Genomic DNA, 26,231 nt, shown 5'->3' on the forward strand with positions numbered 1-26,231 from the left:
TCACATCCAAATAATTTGTATATAACAGGTGTCCCAACACTGACCCTTGTGGCATTCTGCTAGTTACCAGCCTGCATTCCAAGAAACAATCTTAAATCACCATCCTCTGCTTCCTACTTACAAGACAATTTTTCATCCTTGTAACTATCTCTGCCTGGATTTATAGAACTTAACCTTCCATCCTAACCTTAATAAAGGCTTTGCAAAAGTCCAAACAGAAAACAACCACTGCCTTACCCTCACCTATTGGTTACCCCTTCAAAGGAAACTGTCAGTGGTTCGTCAAATACAACTTCCCACGCACAAAACCATGCTGATTTCTCCTTATCAGGCTCTGTTGATTCAATTGTTGTTAAATTTAAAGCCCTCAATTTCCTCCAGCCCTTCCCTACTACAGACGTCAGGCAGACTGGCCTGTAGTTCTCTGACTTGTCCTTGCTGCCCTTCTTAAACAATGGAACAACCTAAGCCACATTCCATTCTTCAGTAATATCCCTGGTGGCTGACACTGAAGCAAGCACTTACTGCAGTATCTTCTTTAGCCTTAAAGTCCAAGGATGTACTTTGGCCAGGGCCTGGGGATTTATCCATCTTAATGCACTATACGGCTACAAATACTTCCTCCTTGTAATGTGAATATCCTCCAAAACATCACCATTTGTTTTCCTTACCTTGAACAATCGTGTTTTTCTCCCCTGTTAGCACTGAGGAGAATTCTGAGCATTCTCCTGTGGCTGAAGACATAGGGCCTTGATGATAATCTCTAATGGGACCTCCTCCCTCTTTATCTGCTCTTTTATTCTTAATATAGTTATAGAACCTCTTGAGAACCTGCAGAAACTCTTAACTCTACCTGCCAGATCCATTTCACACCCGCTTTGCCTTTACTGGTTTTCCTGTTAATAGTAATCTTAATCTTGTTATAGTCTTCAAGGGATTCACTTGTTTCTGACCTCCTAAACCCAATATATGCCTCCTTTTTTCTTGAACAGAGTCTCAATATCCCTCATCCGGCAAGGTTCCCTGATCTCACCATGTTTAACCTTTACCCTAATAAATGTGTTTCTTGTGGACTCTTGATATCACACTTTTAAAAGCCTCTCACTTGCTGTTCATCCCTTTCTCTTCAAACTTAATTAGAATCAGAATTCTGATATCCCAGTGATATTAAAATGGATTCTGAAATATGTTGTGAAATTGTTTTGCAGCAGTACATTGCAATACATGATATAAAAAACTGTAAATTATATTAAGATATCTTTTATATAGTATGTTAAATAAGAGTGCAAAGTGAGAGGGGGAAGAATACTGAGGTAGTGTTCATGAGTTCATTGTCCATTTAGAAATTGGATGACAGAGGGGAAGAAGCTGTTCCTAACACATTGAGTGTGCATCTTCAGGTTCCTGTTACAGAGGTTGAGGTTTTGGAGCTTGTTGATTAGAACTGATAGTATGATTGTGTTGAATGCTGACTTGTAATCGATAAGCAGCAGCCTGATGTAGGTATTACTGTTGTCCAGGAGCATATGCTGTAGACTTATTGTGGCAATAGTCAAATTCCAGCAGGTCCACGTCCTTGCTTACTACTACTATGACTCAGGCCTAGGGGGCCAATGTCGAGCACGGGTCCTTGCTTAGATAGGAGTTAATTCTACCCATGATCAAACTCTCCAATCTCGCAAAGCACTTCATCACAGTAGACATGATTGCCATTGGGCAATAATCGTTATGGAAGCTCAACCTCCTCTTGGGTGCTAATATAATTGTCTTTTGAAAGCTGTTGGGAACCTCCAACTGCTGCAGCGAGAGGTTGAATATGTCCTTGAATACTTCTGCCAGTTGGCACAGGTTTTCAATGCCCTACCAGGTACACCATCAGGACGTGATGCTTTGTGAGGGTTCACCTTCTTGGAAAAATGCTCTGACGTCTGCCTTCAAGACAGCGATCGCTGGGTCACTAGATGTACAGGGGTTTGTACAGGTGTAGTTTTAACCCCCCTTTCAAAGCGTGCATAAAAAGTGTTGAGCCCATCTGGGAGTGAAGCATCACAGCCATTTATGATGGTAGGTTTCACTTTGTAGAAAGTAATGGCCTGCTGATGTAGATTCGATTCTGCCTCCAACTTCAATAAGAATTGGGTTTTTTTTTTTTTATTGCTTTTAAAATACCCTTCCGTAGGTCATACTTGGACTTGTATAGTTCTGGATCACTGATTTTTGAACACCAAAGATCTAGCTCTCAGCAGACAACAAATCTCCTGGGTCATCTCTGGTCATGGTTTTTGGTTTGGGTATGTCTGATATGTTCTCGAAGGCAAACACTCATCCACACAGGTCTTGATTAAGTTGATGACAACTGTGGCATATTCATTCAGACTCAAAGATGAATCCCTGAATATTGTCCAGTCCAGCAACTTGAAGTAGTCCTGCAAGCGCTCCTCTGCTTCCCTTGACCATACCTTCTTGGTATTCACCACTGGTGCTGCAGTCTTTAGCCCCTGCCTATATGCTGGGAGTAGAAGTACAGCTAGACACTTGGACTTTCCAAAGTGAGGGCGTGGCATGGCACGGTAAGCATCCTAGATGGTGGTGTAACAGTAGTCAAGTGTGTTGCCTCCTCTGGTTCCACAGATGATACAGTATGTTGGTGGTAGTTGTTCAAAGACTTCTTCAAGCTGGCTTGGTTGAAATCCTCTGCAATAAAAGGAAAGACATCAGGGTGCACTGTTTCGTGTCTGATGATTAATATTCCGCTCCTCCGGTGCCTGCCTGACGTTGGCCCAAGGTGAAATGTATACCGCTACTGGATGATGGTGGAAACCCCCTCAGCAGATAAAAATGATGACATTTGACTGCTAGGTGTTCCAGGTTGTGCGAGCAGAACTGGGGCAGAACCACCACATTTGTGTGCCATATCCTCTACCTTTAAAAGCCTCGACTGACCTGTCTTTACAGTAAATGGTGAAACCATCGGGCTGCGGCGCTGCTTTGGAAATGACAGCATGAGTCTTTGTTCCATGAAATAAAGGACACAGCAGTCCTTGGTGTTCCTCTGGTACTGCAATCTTGCTCTGGGGTTTTCAGTTTTATTTCCCATAGACTGTACAATGTCAGGATAGTCGGCAATGGGGGAGGGAGGGGGCAGGTCTAAAGCCTCTGCATTTCAATCATGCCTGTAGACTGGCGCGACGTACCCAGTTCCATTTTCTTAAAGGGGAACTGTACATGTGACCAGAATCTACTATCCGGGATCTGCTTATTTTCACAATCGATATCTTTTTTTTTTTAAAAAGGCATTTTAAAACGATGTTGCTTTCGGAAGTACCCATGGCCGTACTGGATTTCAGTTGCGGTAGTCCTAAATGGGAATATTTGATGATTCCCAACAGAGCTGCACGCAGGGAGTCCCCAGTTATCAGTGCCATCTTCAGCAACCCTATTGAAGATGTAGCCAGCGAGCACTGTGAGGGTCATGTTTTTTGACTTCTCCAGTGCGTTCAACACCATCTGCCCTGCTCTGCTGGGGGAGAAGCTGACAGTGATGCAGGTGGATGCTCCCCTGGTATCATGGATTCTTGATTACCTGACTGGCAGACCACAATACATGTGCTTGCAACACTGTGTGTCCGACAGAGTGATCAGCAGCACTGGGGCTCCACAGGGGACTGTCTTGTCTCCCTTTCTCTTCACCATTTACACCTCGGACTTCAACTACTGCACAGAGTCTTGTCATCTTCAGAAGTTTTCGGATGACCCTGCCATAGTTGGATGCATCGGCAAGGGAGATGAGGCTGAGTACAGGGCTACGGTAGGAAACTTTGTCACATGGTGTGAGCAGAATTATCTGCAGCTTAATGTGAAAAAGACTAAGGAGCTGGTGGTAGACCTGAGGAGAGCTAAGGTATCAGTGACCCCTGTTTCCATCCAGGGGGTCAGTGTGGACATGGTGGAGGATTACAAATACCTGGGGATACGAAATGACAATGAACTGGACTGGTCAAAGAACACTGAGGCTGTCTACAAGAAGGGTCAGAACCGTCTCTATTTCCTGAGGAGACTAACATCTGCCGGACAATGCTGAGGATGTTCTACGAGTCTGTGGTGGCCAGTGCTATCATGTTTGCTGTCGTGTGCTGGCAGACGGTGGCAGACACCAATAGAATCAACAAACTCATTCATAAGGCCAGTGATGTTGTGGGGATGGAACTAGGCTCTCTCACGGTGGTGTCTGAAAAGAGGATGCTGTCTAAGTTGCATGCCATCTTGGTCAATGTCTCCCATCCACTACATAATGTACTGGGTGGGCACAGGAGTACATTCAGCCAGAGACTCATTCCACCGAGATGCAACACAGAGCGTCATAGGAAGTCATTCCTGCCTGTGGCCATCAAACTTTACAACTCCTCCCTTGGAGGGTCAGACACCCTGAGCCGATAGGCTGGTCCTCGACTTATTTCATAATTTACTGGCATAATTTAGATACTACTATTTAACTATTTATGGTTCTATTACTATTTATTATTTATGGAGCAACTGTAACAAAAACCAATTTCCCCCGGGATTAATAAAGTATGACTATGTATCACACCTTGTTGATATGGACAGGAAACTTTCATGAACAATGTTGTGCTGACTTACTCAAAATCAATTTAACCCTTCCCTCCCACAACTCTCCATTATTTTTCTTTCATACGTGTGCCTGTCTAAAAGATTCTTCAATGTCCCTAATGTATCTCCCTCTTCCACCACCTCCAGTGTGTTCCATGCACACACCACTCTGTTTGTAAAGTAAAAATTCTACTTCCTATACTTTTCTCCAAAAAGTCCTCGTTAGCTAAAAAAAATTCCTCCTTACCTCTGTTCTAAAAGGTTGCCCCTTAATACAAAGGTTGTGCCCTCTAGTTCTGGATACTCCCACCACAGGAAACACCCTCTCCACATCCACCCTATCAAGTCCTTTCAACATGGATAGGTTTCAATGAGCTCCCCACGCATTCTTCTAAATTCCAGTGAGTACAGGCCCAAAGCTGCCAAACGCTCCTCGTATGTTAACCCCTTCATTCCTGGAATCATCCTCGTGAGCCTCCTCTGGACTCTCTCCAGTGACAACACATCCTTTCTGAGATTATGGAACTCAAAACTGTTGACAATACTCCAAGTGCAGCCTGACTAGTGTCTTATAAAGATTCTGCATTATCTTGCTTTTATGTTCTATTCCCCTTGAAATAAATGGCAACATTGCATTTGCCGCCTTTATCACAGACTCAGCCTATAAATTAACCTTCTGGGAGTCTTGCACAAGGACTGCGAAGTCCTTCTGCACCTCTAATGTTTGAACCTTCTCCCCATTTAGATAATGGTCTGCACTATTGTTCCTTTTACCAAACTGCATTATCATAAATTTCCCTAGACTGTATTCCATCTGCAACTTTTTTGCCCATTCTTCCAATTTGTCTAAGTCCTGCTGCAATTGCATTGCTTCCTCAGCACTACCTACCCCTTCGCTTATCTTTGTATCATCCGCAAACTTTGCCACAAAGCCATCAATTCCATTAACCAAATCGTTGACAATCAGTGTGAAAAGTAGCCGTCCCAATACTGACCCCTGAGGAACACCACAAGTCACTGGCAGCCAACCAGAAAAGGCCCCTTTTATTCCCAGTCGCTGCCCCCTGCCTGTCAACCATTCCTCTATCCATGCCAATATCTTACGTATAATGCCGTTGGATTTTATCTTGTCAAGCAGCCTCATGTGGCACCTTATCAAATGCACCTTCTGAAAATCCAAGTAAATGACATCCACTGCCTCTCCTTTGTCCATCCTGCTTGTAACTTCCTGAAAGAACTCTTAACAGATGTGTCAGGCAAGATTTCCCTTTACAGAAACCATGCTGATTTTGGCTCATTTTATCATTCATCTCCAAGTACCCTGAAAACTCATCCTTAATAATAGACTTCAACACTTTCCCAACCACTGAGGTTAGGCTAACTGGCCTATAACTGCCTTTTTTGTCTTCCTCCCTTCTTAAAGAGTGCAGTGACATTTGCAATATTACAGTCCTCCAGGACCATGCCAGGATCAAGTGATTCTTGAAAGATCTTGACCAGCATCCATTATCTCTTCAGTAACCTCTCTCAGGACTCCGGGATGTAGTCCATCTTGTCCACCTTAGGACCTTTCAGTTTTTCCTTTGTAATAGCAATGGCTCTCACTCCTGCTCTGTTACACTCACGGGCCTCCGAGCACACTGCCAGTGTCTTCCACGGTGAAGACAGATGCAAAGTACTCATTACGTTCATCTACCATTTCTTTGTCCCCCATCACTACCTTGCCAGCATCATTTTTCAATGATCCAATATCAACTCTCACCTCCCTTTTACTCTTTATATAACTCCCTTTATTTCATTTTGATACTGATACATGTTACTTGTGCTTCTCCCTCTCAAACTGCGGTATGAATTCAATCATATTATGATCACTGCCTCTGAAGGGTTCCTTTACAGTAGCTCCCTAATAAGATCTGGGTTATTACACAACACCCAATCTAAGATATCCTTTCCCCGAGTAGGCTCAAGCACAGGCTGCTCTAAAAAACCATTTCATAGGTATTCAACAAATTTCCTCTCTTGCGATCTGACGCTATCCTGATTTCCCCAATCCCCTTGCATATTGAAGTCCCCCATTACAATTGTGTCATTAGCATTATATGCCTTTTTCAGCTTCCTTTGCAATCTGAACCCTACACCTTAGCTACTATTTGGAAGCCTATATATATTTCCCATAATGGTTTACTTACCCTTACAGTTTCTGAACTCTATCCACAAAGATTCAACATTCTCTGACCGTATATCACCTCTTTCTAAAGATGAAATTCCATCTCTTACCAACAGAACAACACTACTGCCTATGCCTTCCAGCCTGTCCTTTTGATACAAAGTATATCCTTTGATGTTAAGCTCCCAACTATGGCCTTCTCTCAGCCATGACTCAGTACAGGTATGCGTTGCTTAACGTCCATGATACGTTCTGTGAAATCGGACGTTAAGTGATTTGGACATTGTGCGAACACTGTACTATATACTTAGCAAACCTATATGGAGTACTGTAGTGTACCTGTATTGACTAAATAGCTAAGAACTTACACTAAAATTGTTAACTGTACATACACTATAATTTTTTATTTCATTTTAAACTTTTAAATTTTTTTTCACTTTCTTTGCCTATATCGCAAAATTTATCGATATCATAGTCTGGTCCTTTAAGCATTTCGAACAAGCTCTGTGCCTTAGCAGTGATCGTCAATGTGCTGAGAGGGATTCTCTTTGGTGTTCGGTCCTCAATCCATGTCATTAGCAATTTCTCCATATCCGATTATACAGTGGCATGCAAAAGTTTGGGCACCCCTGGTCAAAATTTCTGTTACTGTGAATAGCTAAGTGAGTAAAAGATGACCTGATTTCCAAAAGGCATAAAGTTAAAGTGGACATATTTCTTTAATATCTTAAGCAAGATTACTTTTTTATTTCCATCTTATACAGTTTCAAAATAACAAAAAAGGAAAAGGGCCCATAGCAAAAGTTTGGGCACCCTGCATAGTCAGTACTTAGTAACACCCCATCTGGCAAGTATCACAGCTTGTAAATGCTTTCTGTAGCCAGCTAAGAGTCTTTCAATTCTTGCTTGGGGGATTTTCACCCATTCTTTCTTGCAAAAGGCTTCTAGTTCTGTGAGATTCTTGGGCCGTCTTGCATGCACTGCTCTTTTAAAGTCTATCCACAGATTTTCGATGATGTTTAGATCGGGGACTGTGAGGGCCATGGCAAAACCTTCAGCTTGCGCCTCTTGAGGTAGTCCATTGTGGATTTTGAGGTGTGTTTAGGGTCATTATCCTTTTGTCGAAGCCATCCTCTTTTCATCTTCGGCTTTTTTGCTTCCAGAATTTGCTGGTATTTAATTGAATTCATTCTTCCCTCTACCAGTGAAATGTTCCCTGTGCTACTAGCTGCAACACAAGCCCAAAGCATGATTGATCCACCCCCGTGCTTAACAGTTGGAGAGGTGTTCTTTTCATGAAATTCTGCATCCTTTTTTCTCCAAGCATACCTTTGCTCACTGCAGCCAAAAAGTTCTATTTTAACTTCATTAGTCCACAGGACTTATTTCCAAAATGCATCAGGCTTGTTTAGATATTCCTTTGCAAACTTCTGACGCTGAATATTGCGGTGAGGACGCAGGAAACGTTTTCTTGTGATGTCTCTTCCACAAAAGTCATATTTGTGCAGGAGTTGCTGCACAGTAGAACAGTGCACCACCACTCCAGAGTCTGCTAAATCTTCCTGAAGGTCGTCTGCAGTCAAACGGGGGTTTTGATTTGCCTTTCTAGCAATCGTACAAGCAGTTCTCTCGGAAAGTTTTCTTGGTCTTCCAGATCTCAACTTGACCTCCGCCATTTCTTAATTACATTACAAACTAAGGAAATGGCTACCTGAAAACACTTTGCTATCTTCTTATAGCCTTCTCCTGCTTTGTGGGCATCATTTATTTTAATATTCAGAGTGCTAGGCAGCTGCTTAGAGGAGCCCATGGCTGCTGATTGTTGGGACAAGGTTTGAGGAGTCAGGGTATTTATAAAACTTTGAAATTTGTATTACCTGGCCTTTCCTAACGATGACTGTGAACAAGCCATAGCCTTAACAAGCTAATTAAGATCTGAGATATTGGTAAAAGTTATATGAGAGCTTATCTCTTGGGGTGCCCAAACTTTTGCATGGTGCTCCTTTCCTTTTTTTCCACTCTTAAAATTGTACAAAACAAAAATAATACACTAATCTTGCTTAAGATGTTGAAAAGAATGTTTCATCTTTAACTTTATGACTTTTGGAGATCAGTTCATCTTCTACTCACTTAACTATTCATGGTAACAGAAATTTTGACCAGGGGTGCCCAAACTTTTGCATGGCACTGTAGGTTCCTCTCGTATTTTCGTGAGCCTTGTAGTTTTCAGTGAAGCAGATCCTTTTAACAGCTTCGAGAAATTTTTCTTTGTTTTTCAGGATCATCATTGTCGAATGCGACATGCCTAAATCCCGAGCAATAGCATTCACTAGTTTTCCACCTTCATATTGTTTACTGACCTTTTGTTTCTCTTCCGAATCGATACGTTTCCTTTGCCTCTTGCTACTGCTATCACTAGGAGTGGTTTTGCTGCATTTGGAAGCCATGATGCACTTTATAGTAATATTTTCGAAAGAACATTAAACAGAGATAACGCTACTACACTCAAGAGACGCGAGATACAAGCGATTGCTTACGTCTGCTACATCACGTTCTCTGATCGGGACTATGCAATTAGACGATGTCCAAATGGACGTTAAGTGGCACATACCTGTAATACCCACTACATAGTGATCCTAAGTAGAATGATCAGTAGAGAAAATGATTTTCACACAAAACATAATACAGTACAGAAGTAGTCTCTTTGGCCCACACTGTTGTGCCAAATTAGTAAGCAGATGACATCAAATCGCTTCGATACTCGCTCATGAGCAGGAGTGTGAAAGAGTTGGCCTAGATGAGTTCAGTGCCAAAAATGCTCTAGAAATTCAAGTGTCCAACTGGTTTGTTTTGTTGGTACTCCATCCATTACCCTAAATTTTTGGAGACACAGAGTGCAGATGCTGGAATTGGAACAACAAACAATCTGCTAGAGGAACTCAGTGGGTCAAATAACAACTGGGAGTACAAAGGAATTTAAAGACTCTTGATAAATGTGGTTGGAGAGCAGTAGAAACCACTGGGTTGGGTGGGAAAGGAAGAAAGGTCTCAAAGCTCTGGTCAAAGAGGAGCCAGTCTTGATAAGAATGTAGTTGAAGGGGTGGAAAGCAGCAGATACCACGAGTCATAATTCAGGGTTTTGACCTGGAGTGTCAACAATTTCTTTCTCTGTACAGTTGCTGTTTGACCCACTAGGTTCCTCTAGCAAGTTGCTGTTTACCCAAAACGTCAGTTTCTTCCACTATTGGCTTCCTGAATCTGCAATGTGTGCCAACTACAAAATGTACTTAAGCAGCTCAGCAAGCCTCCCTCAACACTCTCCTCAAAGGATAAATAGGAACATAACCATCTCATAAGCTCCACATTATTTTGCCTGGGAAATCATTGGATCAGAATTCTGAAACTTCTTGCCCAACAGCATCTTCCTCAAATGGACCAGCACAGGTTCATAGACATGTCTATTGAAGACAATGTGCTTTTCTTTTGTACAAAGCTTGCACCACATTACTGAATATACTGACAACCTCTCCAAGCACACTTTGAATTCGGTAACCAATGGCAGAAGTTGAGTGAGAGACAGTTCAGCTAGGTTTTCATGAGTGGAGGTAGTAAGATAATGAGTAAATCTTTCACAGTTATAGTTTTCTGTTATTTGTGTACATTTTGAAATAGGACCATCCATGTGTTTAAGGGGAAGCTTGATAAATGAAAGTAAAGCGACTCCATGGAACAGAGGTTGAGAGGAGATTTGATAGAGGTATACAAAATTGAGGAGTCTTGATAGGGTAAATGCAAGCAGGCTTTTTCCACTGAGGTTGGGTGGAATTTCAGTTAGAGGTCATGGGTTAAGGGTGAAAGATGAAAAGTTTGAGGGGGACATGAGGGGAAACTACTTCATTTCAAAGAGTCATGAGTGTGGAGTGAGCTGCCAGAACAAGTGGTGCACATGAGCTCAATTTCAATGTTTAAAGGAAGTTTGGATAGGTACATGGATGGTAGCGGTATGAAGGGCTGTAGTCCCAGTGCACATTGATGGGAATAGGCAGCTTAAATGGCTCGAAGTTCATGTACATGGTTGAGAGAATGCTGGGAAATGAGGTACTGATGGGATAGTTGTACTGGGATGCAGCATGGACCAGTTTCTGTGTCACTATAAATAAGTAAAGAATACTGAGACACAAAGCAATGCAGAGCTTTGATGTCAAGAATGAAGAGGAGTAGGTGATAGCTAAACTAGAGCATAAACACCGGAATGGTCCCAGGAATTAAACACATGGTGCATTTGATCTCTCTGGGCCTGTACTCAGTGAAGTTCAGAAGAGTGGAGGGAGGGGTGGTCTCATTGAAACTACTGAATACTGAAAGTCCTGGATAAAGTGAATGTGAAGAGAATGTTTCCATTGGTAGAAGAGTCCAGAATCTGAGGGCACAGTGTCAGAAAAAGGAGACATTCTTTTAAACTGAGCAAGAATATCTTCAGCCAGAGAATGGTGAAACTGTGGAAATCATTCCTCCCAGGGGGCCGTGGAAGCCAAGTCATTGGGTGTATTTAGGGCAGAAATTGAAAGGATCTTCTTGATTGATAATGGGTTAAGGGTTACAGGGAGAAGGTATGAATGGCGTTTACAGAAAAATCAGCCCTGATTGAATGGCAGAGCAGAGTTGATAGGCTGAATGACCTAATTCTTCTCCTTTAATTTATGTAATTGAGAGGTGGGGCAAATGGCCTGTGTTTTATATTGAAGGATTATCTGGGATTTCATAATGCCTCCATAGTGTGGTGCATTCTGATCAGGGTTATAAATCCATTCTTCCACAATCACAGCAAATAAATTCAAACTTGAAATGCCACAAAGTACTTTCCTCTTACTGCACCTCCCCTACTGAACCGCTGGCAAATTCTAGGATGGTGTATTCTTGGGAAATGAACTTCAGTAAGCTTGCGGTGAACCCTCCATTGTTACTTCTTTGTGTCCATGAATAGACTTTAAATGTGATTCAAATTCTTCTTGGGCTTAAGCAAGGTTGCCAGTGGCTTTGCAGTCTCGATTGAGCAAGTGTTTAATTGTAAAGTGTAGAGTGCCTTTCTTATCTCATGAAAAACTAAGCTAAATTCCAGCTTCTTTCAAAAGAAAGTAAATTTGTAAAGCTCATTGATGCTCCCAGTGAGAGAGGGAGGATGGAAGGCAAAGAAAAGATTGCCTGAAGAATAACATTTAAATTCACAATCAATGTGCGGGGTATGAAGTAGATGCAATGCCTGTCAAGTGAGGTGGGGGAGGGGAAGGAGGAGTTCTGCAGCTAGACATTTCTCAGAGCATAGGACAAGAACAGAAGCTTTGTCACATGGTGCCTGTGCTGACCATAATTTCAAATTATATTAAACCTACCTGCCTTTACAAATTCATATTTTTCCATTCCTTGTGCTAATCTGCCTCACTGAATGTTCCTCATGTTCCACTGTCATATCTGCTTTCACTATTGCCTTGACAGCACATTCCAGGCAACCACCACTATTTGTGGTGGGGAAAAGCCTTGCACATTGCCTTTAAACATTCCTCCTTCCACCTTAAAGCTATGTCCCTGGTAGTATCTGGAAATCAGATTCCTGCTATCTATGCTTCTCATATTTTTATAAACCTCTAAGTTCTCTTCTCAGCCGCTAACACCCCAGAGAATACAAGTTTGTCCAATCTTATAAGTAACGCTTTCTACTCCACACAGCATTCTCGATGGACATTTTCTGCACCCTTCCTGCAATGGAGTGGCCTGAACTGTACATGATGTGCAGAGTGGTGTTCATTAGCTAAACAATGATTTTGTTTTTCTTTGGTTGGACACTATGAAATGTAACCCAGAACATTTTGGGTTTACAAGATCAGTAGAGACCAGAAAGAGAAAGGTGTGAACATTGTCTTTTGAAGGTGATTCTTTTAATCAATCTTAAACCAAGCTCATCATTGTTACAATCAGTAACCATTAAAAAGGTTAAGCAGTGACCTACTGCAGTTTATGGACCAGATACAGTGTGGAAAATGATGATGGATTATCTCTGCAGCTCAGCAAAAGTACGATTATTCAAGTTGGGTCATTTCCTTTGAAAACATTAAATAATTGCATTAATGTGGAAACTAGGAGGTTTGGAATTCAACCAAGTGACTTGTACCATGGCAAATCAAATGGACTGATCTGCCTCTTTCTTTAATATAATACCTCTATTTCAAGTTGCTCAAGCGTTTTTTTTTAAAGATCCTACTAAAACACTACTTATAGGCTGAGCCTCTGTTCTTATTTGAAATATTGTCTGGAACCTTTTTCATGACTTTTTGATTATTCAAAATCCTTCTTAGCGTTAAATGCCTTCAGAAGACGGTGAAGGATTCGTACCACATTATGTGTAAACCATGTGCCTTCAAGCTGGAGCTCTGTGCCAAATGTGGGAAGGAGGAGGAGATTGTGCATCTGTAAGTAGCTTGTGCTGGCTTATGCAGTTATTTTAAAAGGAGTGGAGTTAACAGCTGTTTTCATTGAACTGTTTTATCCTGAAAATAACGCCTTTCAGTCCTTACAGACAGTGAAAGCAAGATTTTATCTCTTACCCACCTCTTGTTCTTCATATCCACATACATGAAAAGTTGCTGAAGTTTTGTTCCTTCGTGCAGAAATTTGGAAAATTAAGGAAATGGCAGAGACTTTGAACAAATATTTTGTTTTTTTATGATAAGAGTCTAAAGCATCCAAATAATGATAGAAGATCTTTTATGAAAAGGGGGATTTAAAGCAATTGCTATCTCAAAGGAAGAGCTGCAAAGTAATGAGACAAAAGGTTGATAGTTCCTCGGACCCTAATGGTTTGCATTCTAAAATGCAAATGGCAGATTAGTAACAGATGCAATAGTTGTACTCAGAGAAATTTCCCAATTTCTGTATAGGCTTCAGTGGATCGGAAAAACCACAAATATAACAAATATATTCAAGAATGGAAGGAGAAAATTTGTCATTGGCAAGTAATAGCATCAGTAGAACCATATTGTTAAGGTCCATAATAAAGCAAGGTGAATTGACAAAATTAGAGTTTAGTTTTGTGACTAGTAGAGTGGATATAAAGGAACCAACTGATATTGTACATTTGGATTTCTAAAAGGCACTTGATAATAAAAGACGTTTAATATGATATCTATTATTTATTCAAGAGATGTGAGCTCAGTTTGAGCTGCTGCAGTCCTTGAGATGTGGAGGGTGTTACAGGATTTTGACCCAGTGACAATGAGTGACTGGTGATATATTTCTAAATCCAATTAATCTGTGGTTTGGGAGACAAGTTTTGAATGGTTCTGATCCCATGCTTTTGTTGTCCTTGTCCTTCTAGTTGTTGTAGGTCATGAAATGCTATTACTGCTCAGAGTTTGTACTTCCCTCCCCTTCCGCTCTCCTCTCATATCCCAAGGATGTTCCTGTTAGTAGGCCTTGTAACTTGTCCTGTGATTAGGTTATGGTTAATAGGTGAGTTGCTGGGCTATACAGCTCGTTGGGCCAGAAGCTCCCCCTCCTGTCTTCTCCTATCATTTTGGATCTCCCCCTCCCCCTCCCACTTTCAAATCTCTCACTAACTCTTCCTTCAGTTAGTCCTGACGAAGGGTCTCGGCCCGCTGCCTGGCCTGCTGTGTTCACCAGCAACTTTGATGTGTGTTGCTCTGGTACTGTTGCTGTTTTTTTTCTGATTTGCCCTGTCTCCTGTGATTCCTCTCTGATTACATACAGCAGAGAGGAACTTCTAAAGATTAGTGAATCTGCCACCAACTGTTCTCCACCGTTTATGGATACTTTTACGGAGGTTTTGGTCCGAGGTGCTGCAGCAGCTCTGACTGGTCTGTGTGCAAGATGCCGTAGAGGGAAGCAAGCTGGCACGCTCGTTAAACAGACAGCGGGGATTTCGATCTGCGCTCCCGTCGATTCACCTGGCAAATGTCTGTTCTCTTCTCAACAAGATGGATGAACTGCTACTCAATAAAACTCGCGGCGATTTTTCCAGATCCACCGCTTTGTGCTTTATTGAAACTTGGCAGGGTGAGCACATCCCGGACAACTCACTGCAACTTCTGGGATTCCAACTCTTTCGAGCGGACCGAGATGCGGGACTCTCGTGGAAAGGGAGAGGAGGCGGAATCTGTTTCTACATAAACGAAGGTTGGTGCACGGAGGTCACAGTATTAGGAAAATCATGCATTTCACATCTAGAGACAATTCTTAAAAACTGTAGACCGTTTTATTCACCGCGGGAGTTCTGGTGAATTATTCTGGTCGGCGTCTACATTCCACCTCAGGCCTGCGTCAGGGAGGCGCTACAACACCTGACTGACCAGATAACTAAAGTGGAGAACAAACATCCAGCCTCCTTGCTCATTGTTCTTGGTGATTTTAACAGAGCAAACCTTGGCCACGAATTGCCAAAATTTAGACAACATATTAAGTGCCCTTCTAGGGACACTAACATACTAGACCACTGCTACACGACGATAAAGGATGCATATTGCTCTGTTACACAGGCAGCCTTGGGACTCTCTGATCACTGCCTGGTTCACCTTCTCCCCACATACAGGCAGAAACTAAGATTGGTTAAGCCTGTTATCGGGACAGTCAGGAGATGGAACAACGAGTCAAAGCTGGAACTTCAGGCCTGTTTCGACTGCACGGATTGGAGTGTCTTTGAGGCTGCAGCTACAGATCTTCATGACCTGTCTGACATCGTGACCTCATACATCAGTTTTTGTGAAGACGTGCATTCCAGCAAAAACCTTCTGCACATTCAACAACAACAAGCCCTGGTCCACATCACAACTCGGGCAGCTTCGTCGGGAGAAGGAAGAGGCGTACAGAAGAGGGGACAGGCTTCTGTATGAACGAGCCAGGTACCCACTGACAAGGGAGAATAAGGCAGCGAAGAAGCGCTACATTGGAAAACTGCAAAACAGGTTTTCAGACAATGACCCAGTGTCAGTGTGGAAGGGGCTCCAAGAGATCACCAACTACAAGAAACCATTCCCCCCAGGCTGTGGAGAACCATCAACTGGCTGACGATCTGAACAAGTTTTATTGTAGATTCGACACCTTCATTCGCCCCAGCCAAAACACAGACCTACCTGCAATCCCCATCATCCATCACCCCGATATCTCAGTATCCGCTTTCTCACCCCACATTACAAAAACTGCTCCCCCTACCCTCCCCTTCACTTCAGCCCTCTTGTACCTGCACTCAGGATCTGTGAGAGGGAGGTGAGTCAGCTGTTCTGGAGGCAGAAGACCAAGAAAGCGCCAGGCCCAGACGGCGTGTCGCCCTCCTGCCTGAAGACCTGTGCTGATCAGCTGGCCCCCGTCTACACACGGATCTTCAATAGATCACTGGAGCTGTGTGAAGTCCCTCATTGCTTTAAGCGCTCGATTATCATTCCAGTCCCTAAGAAACCCACTATCAAAGGACTAAATGACTACAGGCCTGTTGCCTTGACATCTGTGGTCATGAAGTCCTTTGAGAGACTAGTGTTGGCTCACCTGAAGGACATCACAGGCCCCCTGCTGGACCCCCTGCTGGACCCCCTGCAGTTTGCTTATCGGGCAAATAGGTCAGTGGATGATGCAGTCAACATGGGACTGCATTACATACTACAACACCTCGACAACCCAGGAACTTCTGCAAGGGTCCTGTTTGTTGACTTCAGCTCGGCGTTCAACACCATCGTGCCAGAAATCCTCCACTCCAAACTCACCCAGCTCACTGTCTCCCCCGCCATCTGTCAGTGGATCACAAGCTTCCTGACTGACTGGGTGCAGCAAGTGAGGCCGGGGAGCATCATTTCCAGCACCCGGACAATCAGTACTGGTGCCCCCCAGGGATGTGTGCTTCCCCCACTGCTCTTCTCCCTTTACACTAATGACCGCACCTCACAGCATCCATCTGCTAAACTCCTGAAGTTTGCAGACGACACAACTGTTATTGGCCTTATCTGAGATGGTGATGAGTCTGCATACAGACGGGTGGTGGAACAGCTGGCCCTCTGGTGTGGTCAGAACAATCTGGAGCTAAATACGCTCAAGACTGTGGAGATGACAGTGGACTTTAGGAAGAGCCCCCCAATACTCCCCCCACTCACTATACTCAACAGTATTGTGTCTGCTGTGGAGACCTTCAGGTTTCTGGGTGTCACAATCTCCCAGGACCTGAAGTGGACACCCAACGCGGATACTCTTATCAAAAAGGCTCAGCAGAGGTTGTATTTCCTATGTCAACTCAGGAAGTACAACCTGCCTCAGGAGCTGCTGATTCAATTCTATTCAGGAATAATCCAGTCTGTTCTCTGTTCATCCATCACTGTCTGGTTTGGATCAGTTACCAAACAAGACAAGAATAGACTCCAAAGAACTGTCAGGGCTGCAGAAAGGATTATTGGTGTGAAGCTGCCCTCGATCCAGGACTTGTATGCATCCAGAGTCAGGAAGCGAGCAAGCAGCATCATTGTAGACCCATCACACCCTGGACATCACCTGTTCCAACTACTTCCTTCTGGCAGGCGCTTTAGATCACTGTATGCCAGGACAAATAGATACAAGAACAGTTTCTTTCCGTATGCCAACAGTCTTATGAACACTTGAATTTTAGTCTATTATAAACCAAGTCCACCTGTACATAAGAAGGTTCACCAGATTGATTCCTGGGATGGCAGGACTTTCATATGAAGAGAGACTGGATGAACTGGGCTTGTACTGGTTGGAATTTAGAAGATTGAGGGAGGATCTGATTGAAACGTATAAGATCCTAAAGGGATTGGACAAGCTAGATGCAGGAAGATTATTCCCGATGTTGGGGAAGTCCAGAACGAGGGGCCACAGTTTGAGGATAGAGGGGAAGCCTTTTAGGACCAAGATTAGGAAAAATTTCTTCACACAGAGAGTGGTGAATCTGTGGAATTCTCTGCCACAGGAAACAGTTGAGGCCAGTTCATTGGCTATATTTAAGAGGGAGTTAGATATGGCCCTTGTGGCTACGGGGGTCAGGGGGTATGGAGGGAAGGCTGGGGCGGGGTTCTGAGTTGGATGATCAGCCATGATCATAATGAATGGCGGTGCAGGCTCGAAGGGCCGAATGGCCTACTCCTGCACCTATTTTCTATGTTTCTATACACAGGCTTACCTCATTGCATATAATTCACGAGTATTTGCACTATTGTTTTGTTTGCTTTTTGATTCTGTAGAACGAGAGCTCAGGGAAACTGGCATCAAATTCCCTGTATGTGTCCACATACTTGGCGATAATAAAGGATTCTGATTCTGATTCTATTTGGGGTGTCTGTATACAACTTCCCATGAGGGTCTTTTAACCCTTGCAGTTTCTGAGCTACATGACAACGATTCAACACCTATGTAACTTCTTTTCATTTTTTACCATCAGAGCCACGCCACCCCCTCTGCCTACCTGCCTGTCCGTTTGATACAGTGGATGTTAAGCTCCCAGTTTAACAATAAACTGCTATCTGGTGGATAGGACATCTCTCCATCTGTAGATCTTCAGGCAAAGCCAGCTTGATAATATTCCACCAGTTTTCTGGTCTGGACTGATTGGCGCTGTCCAGAAACACCAGGATCGAGTGTTGGTCCAGATTCGTCTTTCAACTGGGAATTCTGCTTGGATAAGTTGCAGTGCCAATCCATCTTGTTCACTAGCATGTTCTAGAATGAGGGATTTCACTTGGATGTCCCTGATGTGGTTTGAATGCCAACAGTGTACGCTACCATCCTCAAGTACTGAAGAAACTTGTTGGCACGCTTTCTCCACAACTTTTCTTTCATCCACCTTTGCCTCTCTGGGTTCGGGTGAACATAAACTAGGGGCAGGTGTAGCACTTGTTTCGCTTGCAAGGATAAGTGTCAGGAGGCAAATCAGTGGGAGGGACGAACGGACAAGGGAGTCGCGATCCTTGTGGAAAGCAGTAAGTGGTGGGGGGGGGAGGAGGGAATGATGTGCTTGGTGGTGGGATCCTGCTGGAGATGGCGGGTATTATGGAGGATTATGTGCTGGACGCGGAGGCTAGTGGGGTGGTGGGTGAGGACAAGAGGAGCCCCATCCCTGGTGGGGTGGCGGGAGGATGGAGTGAAGGAAGATGTGTCTGAAATGGAAAGATGCGGTTGAGGGCAGCATTGATGGTGAAGGAAGGGAAGCCACTTTCTTTGAAGGAGGAGGACATCTTGGTTCTGGAATGAAAAGCCTCATCCTGAAAGCAGATCCGGTCAATACCAAGGAATTGAGAGAAGGAGATAGTGTTTTTACAAGTAACAGGGAAGGATGAGGTATAATTCAGGTAGCTATGAGAGTCAGCGGGCTTATGGTACATTAATGGATAAGCTGTCTCGAGAGATGGAGACAGAGCGATTGAGAAAGAGGAGGGAAGTGTTGAAAATGGACCAGGTAAATTTGAGGGCAGGATGGAATTTGGAGGCAAAGTGGACAAGCTCCACGTGGGTGCAGGACGCAGTACCAATGCAGTCATTGATGAAGTGTAGGAAAAGTTGGGGAGTGACACCAGTGTAGGCTTGGACCACAGCCTGTTTTATATAGCCAACAAAGGCAGTCATAGCTGGGACCCATGCGAGTACCGGTGGCTACACCTTTTGTTTGGAGAAAGCGGAAGGAGCTAAGGGAGAAATTATTGAGAGAGAGGACAAGTTCTGCCAGATGGAGGAGAGTGGTGGTGGAGGGGAACTAGTTGGGTCTGGTGTCCAGAAAGAAATGGAAAATGGAGAGCTTTGAGCCTTCCTGGTGGAGGATGGAGGTGTAAAGGCAGTGGATATCCATAGTAAAAGTAAGATTCTCGGAGCCAGGGAACTCGAAATCATTGAAATAATTAAGAGTGTACAAAGTGTCATGAAGGGACTGAACCGGGGGTGGGGTGGGGGGGGGGTGCGGATAAAACTGAGCCAAGGTATGCAGGTACAAGTTCAGTGGGGCAGGAACAAGCAGAAACAATGGGCCTACCTGGACAGGCAGGTTTGTGGATCTCGGGTAGGAAGTAGAAACGGGAGGTGCGGGGTAAGGGAACTAAGAGGTTGGAGGTAGTGGATTGGAGATCCTCCAAGTTAATAAGGTTGGTGATGGTGTGGGAGACAACGGCCTGGTGCTCCTTAGTGGGGTTCTGTTCGAGGGTTAAGTAAGAGGAGGTTTCTGACAGTTGTCACTGGACCTCAGCAAGGTAGAGGTTAGTCCTCCAGACTACTACAGCACACCCCCCCCCCCCCCACTAATCTGTGGATTTCAGGTGAGATTAGGATTGGTGCAAAGAAAGTGGAGAGAAGTGAGATTGGAATTGGAGAGGGGAGTGGTGAAGTCAAGACGGTTGATGTCACGTCAGCAGTTAACAATGAAAAGATCAGTAAGCAGAAGACCAGAGTGGTGCCTCCAGGAAGAGGAGGAGGAGGAGGAAGAGGGTTGAAAACAGGAGAAAGGTCATCAGTGCAGGGTGGAGAGCTCTTGCCAAAGAAGTAGGCCGGAGGCAGAGGCGGCAGAAGAAGAGCTCAGTGTCATGGCAGGCACGAAACTCAGAGGTGTGGGTGCAGGGGGACAAAGGTGAAGCCCTTGCTGAGGACAGAACATTCTGCCTCAGAAAGGGGTATGTCAGAGGAGATGGTGAAGACTCGGCACGAATGAGAGCTGGGATCAGAGCGGGGAAGAGGGTTGATGGTGTCGGGGGGAGGGTTGGAGTGTTCAGGGAAGGTGGTATGAAAGGAAGTCTCTGCAGACCCAGGAGCTGGCGGTGGGACCTGAGGGACACGGGATGCAGTGGTGGTGGGGGAAAGGGAGACGTTTCCAGTGGCAGCACGTGAAAACCTGGATTGGAGATGCTGTTGGTCAAGGCAGGAGGCAGAGTTGGAGGTTGCACAATCGCCACTGAGGGCGTCTGAGGTCGTTGGAACCCCCATCGATAGCGATGGAGTCTGGTTTCTGAATCTGCTCAGGATCGTTAGAACCACTGAAGTCGGCAGCAGGTAACGTGGTCTGGAGACGTCCATGCCTGCCAGCATTGGAGATGGTAGGTTCTACAGGCTAGTGTGGCCTCATAACGACTTTCACTCACAGACAAGAAAAAAACCTGCAGGTGCTGGACATCCAAGTTTCCAATCACGAACAATTGTGATGAAGCCATACTCAGGTTGGAGAAGCAACACCTTGTATTCAATCTGAGTAGCCTCCAGCCTGATGGCATGAACATCGATTTCTCGAACTTCCAATAATGCCCCCTCCACTTCACCATTCCCCCAATCCCATTTTCTTCTCACTTCATCTCTTTGCCTGCCAATCGCCTCCCTCTGGTGCTCCTCCCCCTTTTCTTTCTTCCGTGGCCTTCTGTCCTCCAGTATCAGATTTCCCCTTCTGCAGCCCTTTATCTTTTTCACCAGTCAACTTCCCAGCTCTTTACTTCACCCCTCCCCCTTGCTTTGTTACTCTGACTCTTTTTCTCCCCCCCCAGTCCTGATGAAGGGTTTCAGCCCAAAACGTTGAGTGTACTCTTTCCTGTAGATGCTGCCTGACCTACTGAGTTCCTCCAGCATTTTGTGTGTTGCTTGGATTTCCAGCATCTGCAGATTTTCTCTTGTTTGTGATTGGACCTCAGCACTATCACTCTGGTTCCCATCCCCCTGCCAAATTAGTTTAAACCCTTCCGCAAACCTGCCTGCAAGGATATGAGACTCCTTTGGGTTCAGGTGTAACCCTACCCTTTTGTACAGGTCATACCTTCCCCAGCGGAGATCCCAGTGATCTATAAATCTAAACCCCTGCTCCCTGCACCAGTTCCTTGGTCACTCAATCAGGTGCCAAATCATCCTATTCTTGTCCTCACTGGCGCGTGACACAGGCAGCGATCCAGAGATTACTACCCTAAAGATCCTGTTCTTTTGCTTTCTACCTAGCTCCCTAAAAGCTCTTTTCCCAGCCTCCTCACCTTGTTTACTTATGTCATTAGGGCCAATATGCACCAAGACTTCTGGCTGCTCATCTTTGCCCTTGAGAATGCCATTGACCTGATCTAAGATACCCCTGACCCTGGTACCAGAATGACAATATACCATCTGGGTGTCTCTATTGCACCCACAGACTCTCATTTCTGTTCCTCTAACTATAGAATCTCCAATCAACAGGGCAATCCTCTTCACCTCCCAACTCTTGAGCTACAGCACCAGATTCCATGCTAGAGATAGTCACTGTGTTCGTCACCCTCAACAGTATCTAAAGTTGTATACTTATTATTGAGGGGAATGGCCACAGGTGTACTCTGCACTTGTTGTGCATTTCCTCTACTTCTCCTGACAGTCACCCAGTTACCTGTCTCCTACAACCTAGGGGAGTTAATGTACTGTATTTTAATGGCTGTGGAGTATAGGTAATGACCTTGGGACACAGGGGAGAGATTCTTTGCTCTTCTAACTGTGACACTGGATATTTTGCATCCAGCTAAGGAAGCTTAGTTTGAGAGGAAGCATTCTGATCCAGAGGAGAGAGTGAGACAGAGATGATACATTTATAAATCAATTCAATCTGATCAAATGGCTCTGTGTCTGTTGATACCTTCTGCTAAACAAAAATCATTTTGGTATTTTTGATTGCTTTGCTGTTCTTTGCAGATTTTTGGTAGGAGACAATGAAAAGCATAACATTTGATGTTTCAGATACTTAATGCAACTAAATACAGAAATCTTTGTATTTTCTTACATTTGGGAACTGGCAGCAACATGTTATTGAGATTGAAAAGTGCTGTGTGCTAAATCATTCTCTGCTGTCGGGTGGCACTCTAACATCTTCCTTTGGCCCAGATTTCCTGTGAACCGTTGGTAATTTCTGGAGTAAACACTGATGTAGATGTTCTTGTATAGTAAAAATACTACAAGAAGCAGAAAGGTAGGGGAAACTAAGAGATAAGGTTCTACAGTATTTCCTGACACTGGCAAGCTGCCTACATATCCCTTCACCGCAGTGTATATCTGCAGTGAACGATAGGCGGATGATGTCCAGTATAAGGAGGTGAGTCAAGAGCTAGCTAGTCAAGAGTAATAGGCAGGTGGAGGAAGGGAAAGTAGAAATGGTAACAGGGGTGATGGTTAGAAACCTTAAGGGGTGCTGATAACGGAATCTGATGATAAATGAAGGTGGAACATGGAATCAAGTGAGAACATAAGAAATAGGAGCAGGAGTTGGCCCTCTGGCCCGTCAAACCTGCTCCGCCATTCAATAAGGTCATAGCTGATCTGGCCACCTACCTGCCATTTTCCCCCATAACTTTTAATTCCCCTACTAAGCAAAAATCTATCCAACCTTGTCTTAAATATATTTACTAAGGTAGCTTCTACTGCTTCAGTGGGCAGAGAATTCCACAGATTCACCACTGTCCGAGGAAAAGCAGTTCTCCTCATCTCCGTCCTAAATCTACTCCCCCGAATCTATAGCCTATGTCCCTTTGAGGCTATGGAGATGGGCATTTGGAAACAGTGGGGGAGGGAATCTCTGGAAGGAATGTGTGGGTGATGTGTAGATTGAATGTCTGAGGGAGGGGAAAGAAACAAGGTAATGGGGGCTGGTGATGATGTCAGAAGAATTGTGTGGGTTAGGAGCAGAGGGAAAAAGGATGGGGGTAGGGGGGAGAGGTTGGATCAATATACTGGCCTCAACAGTGACGTGTGCATTTGGGACATGACTATTTCAACCACATTTTTATGCCAGAAATTCAACCATGATTGGAAGCACTAAACATGTCTGTTTAGTAGTGACGACATTTATACTCTTTCTCAAATTCATTCCATTAAAAAGCTGAGACTTCTATACTGTCCTGTCATGTGAGGGGAAATGTCCTGTCATGTGAGAGGAGACTTCTAGCATCGATTTTGATGGCATTGAGAGTCAGCCACCCCAGCAGCATTTACGAGCTGACTATCAGTTTCTTCAGTTTTGTGGGTAGGGCTTGTTCTTGCCCTGCTGCTTCACTGTGATGATCCAATTCACAGGACAAGATATCAAAATATATTTATTATCAAAGTACATGTATGTCACCATATACTGTACAACCTGGGTTATTTTTGCAGGCATTCACAGTAGGACAACAATACAATCAATGTGCCAAAAGGAAGACGAGCTGTACAAAAACTGGAGTGCTGGAAACTGCTCTACAGATAAATTTTCCAACGGGGAGCTGAAGAGGACCACCATTACAGAATAACCATAGCATAGAAAGAGGCCATTCTGTCCATACCAAGTATTATGAAGGCTCATTATGACTTTGCTCTTAAATCCTCTCTTCATAAAGCCCCAGATCCTACAATTACTTTTTCAACCTGCTCTTTTATTCCCTTTATTTCCACTCTTTGCTTTCTGCCAATCAGTCGCTGCTTTATCCATGCTAGAATCTTTCCTGCAATATCATGGGCTTGTGTGGCATCTTGTCAAAAGCCGCCTTAAAATCCAAGTTCATAACAGCTATACCCTCCAGTGAACATAAACCTCCATGGTACTCTGTAGAAAAGAGCAGAGGAATTTTCCTTGGTGTTATGAGAGAGTGTTTATCTTGTCAAGGATGGACACCACAGTGGATATTTGGTTGTACCCGTTTCAAGAGGCTGCATTACGGATCTGCAGACATGCATTTGCATCCTAGCATGGTACCTGGTTAAATTGAAATCTGGAATAAAAAGTTGTAAAACATTCAGACTCCCATGAAAACCCTTCCTTATTTGGGTAGAACATCTGTGCTTAATTTGTCTTGGCTTCAAATACCAGTCCCACAGCAATCTGATTGACACCTCTGAAATGGATTAGTTATTCGGTCAATTCACAACCAGTTGTAGATAGATAATAACTGCTCTCTGCTTAATATTTCTGACTTCTCTTTGAAGAACCTGATGGATGAAAATTGGCTATTGCAATTGCAACTCTGACTACACTCTTTTTTAATAAAAGAAATTGTCTCTCGATAATATTGGGACAAAAATAATCATGTATTGTTTTCCTTCTGTTCATGTTTGCTGAATAAGGAAGCTGACGTATCTTTTTCTCCCCACTTCTCAGATTGTCCTCTTCAGAAACCCAAAATAGAGAAGGTGATGCTGAAACAGATCCTGACACAAGAAGTTGCATAAAAGGGAGCGAAGGCAATGGAGATGCTGAATGTACTGATGACTCTGATTTTGATGGTGATGATGAGAGCGACAGAGCAAAGTCCATTGAGACTTTAACTTGTGTATCCAACCAACAAACTAATGCACCATTGAAGAGCAAACAGATGACAGCCCAGGGAGAACTGAACTTTTCTAGCTTGAATCTTGAGGATTGAGCAACAGCCAGTATAAATGAAACAGCTTGATCGTTACTATGTTTGGTTACATAACTGTATACTAGGTTCAGTATATCTGACATGAATGTCAACCAAAGCATGTTTTTCTAGCTGCTTTGCACAGATAGGAACATGTAATATTGTCAGAATAATACTGTGAAAGAGAGAGTGGAGAAATTAGTGCAAGCATATTGACTGCTAGTTTCAGTCCACCAGATCCACTGTCTGAACTGAATGTGCAGCAGTGGATGTTGTGAACAGCTGATGCTCATACACTGTGCGCTCAGGTCTAAACACAGATGTCTTTATCATAATGAGGCAATTGATTAAACTAATGACTTAGAGAATTATGAAAGATGTGACCTAACCATATGTAGGGTATAATTTCTATTAATGACACAAGTATTATTTGAATTCGTGAAAATTTGGCATTATTATTAACTTGAGCTGTTGCTACAAAGTGGAACAATTTATATTATTGTAGTGGTTAGACTTTCTCTTTATTCTGAAAAATTTGTATTTTATAAATTCTCTAAAATAAAATACAATCTTGAGTACCTTCTGCCGAGTCACATAAATAAAACCACAAAATGCACTCAATGCCCACTTTATTAACTACAGGGCTTCTGCTGCTGTAGCCCATCCACTTCACTTCGATGTGCTGTGCTTTCAGAGATGCTCTTCAGTATACTGTTGTAACATGTGGTTATTTGACTTGCTGCTGCCTACCTGTCCACTTGAACCAGTCTGGCCATTTTCCTCTGCCCTTTCTCATTAACAAGGCCCTTTTACCCATAGAGCTGCTGTTCTCTGGATGTTTTGTGCACCATTCTCTGTAAACTCTAGAGGCTGTTGTGTGTTAAAACCCCAGGAAATCTGTTTCTGAGATACTCAAACCATCCCGTTTGGTGCCAGCAATCATTCCACTGACAACGTCACTTAGATCACTTTTCCTCTCCATTCTGATGTTTGGTCTGAACAATAACTTGCCTCTTGACCATATCTGCATGCTTTTATGCATTGAGTTTTTGCCATGTGATTGGCTGACTAGATATTTGCATTAATGAGCAGATGTACCTAATAAAATGGCCACT

The 26,231-nt window shown here is 43.7% G+C and overlaps 1 protein-coding gene across 2 annotated transcripts in view; it reads left to right on the plus strand.

Moving 5' to 3' along the window:
- c5h9orf85 (chromosome 5 C9orf85 homolog) overlaps positions 1-26,231 on the plus strand; it is a 28,505-nt gene extending 2,274 nt beyond the window's left edge. Inside the window, exons 3-4 of one of the 2 annotated variants that reach the window (XM_072257176.1) lie at positions 13,126-13,239; positions 24,873-26,231. In XM_072257176.1, the coding sequence (XP_072113277.1) occupies positions 13,126-13,239; positions 24,873-25,137 (379 nt within the window). In that variant the 3' untranslated portion in view covers positions 25,138-26,231. The remainder of the gene's footprint in view (positions 1-13,125; positions 13,240-24,872) is intronic. The other variant, XM_072257177.1, reaches the window with a different exon arrangement.

The sequence above is a fragment of the Mobula birostris genome, chromosome 5, assembly GCF_030028105.1.
Source record: "Mobula birostris isolate sMobBir1 chromosome 5, sMobBir1.hap1, whole genome shotgun sequence".
NCBI classification, from domain to species: Eukaryota; Metazoa; Chordata; class Chondrichthyes; order Myliobatiformes; family Myliobatidae; genus Mobula; species Mobula birostris.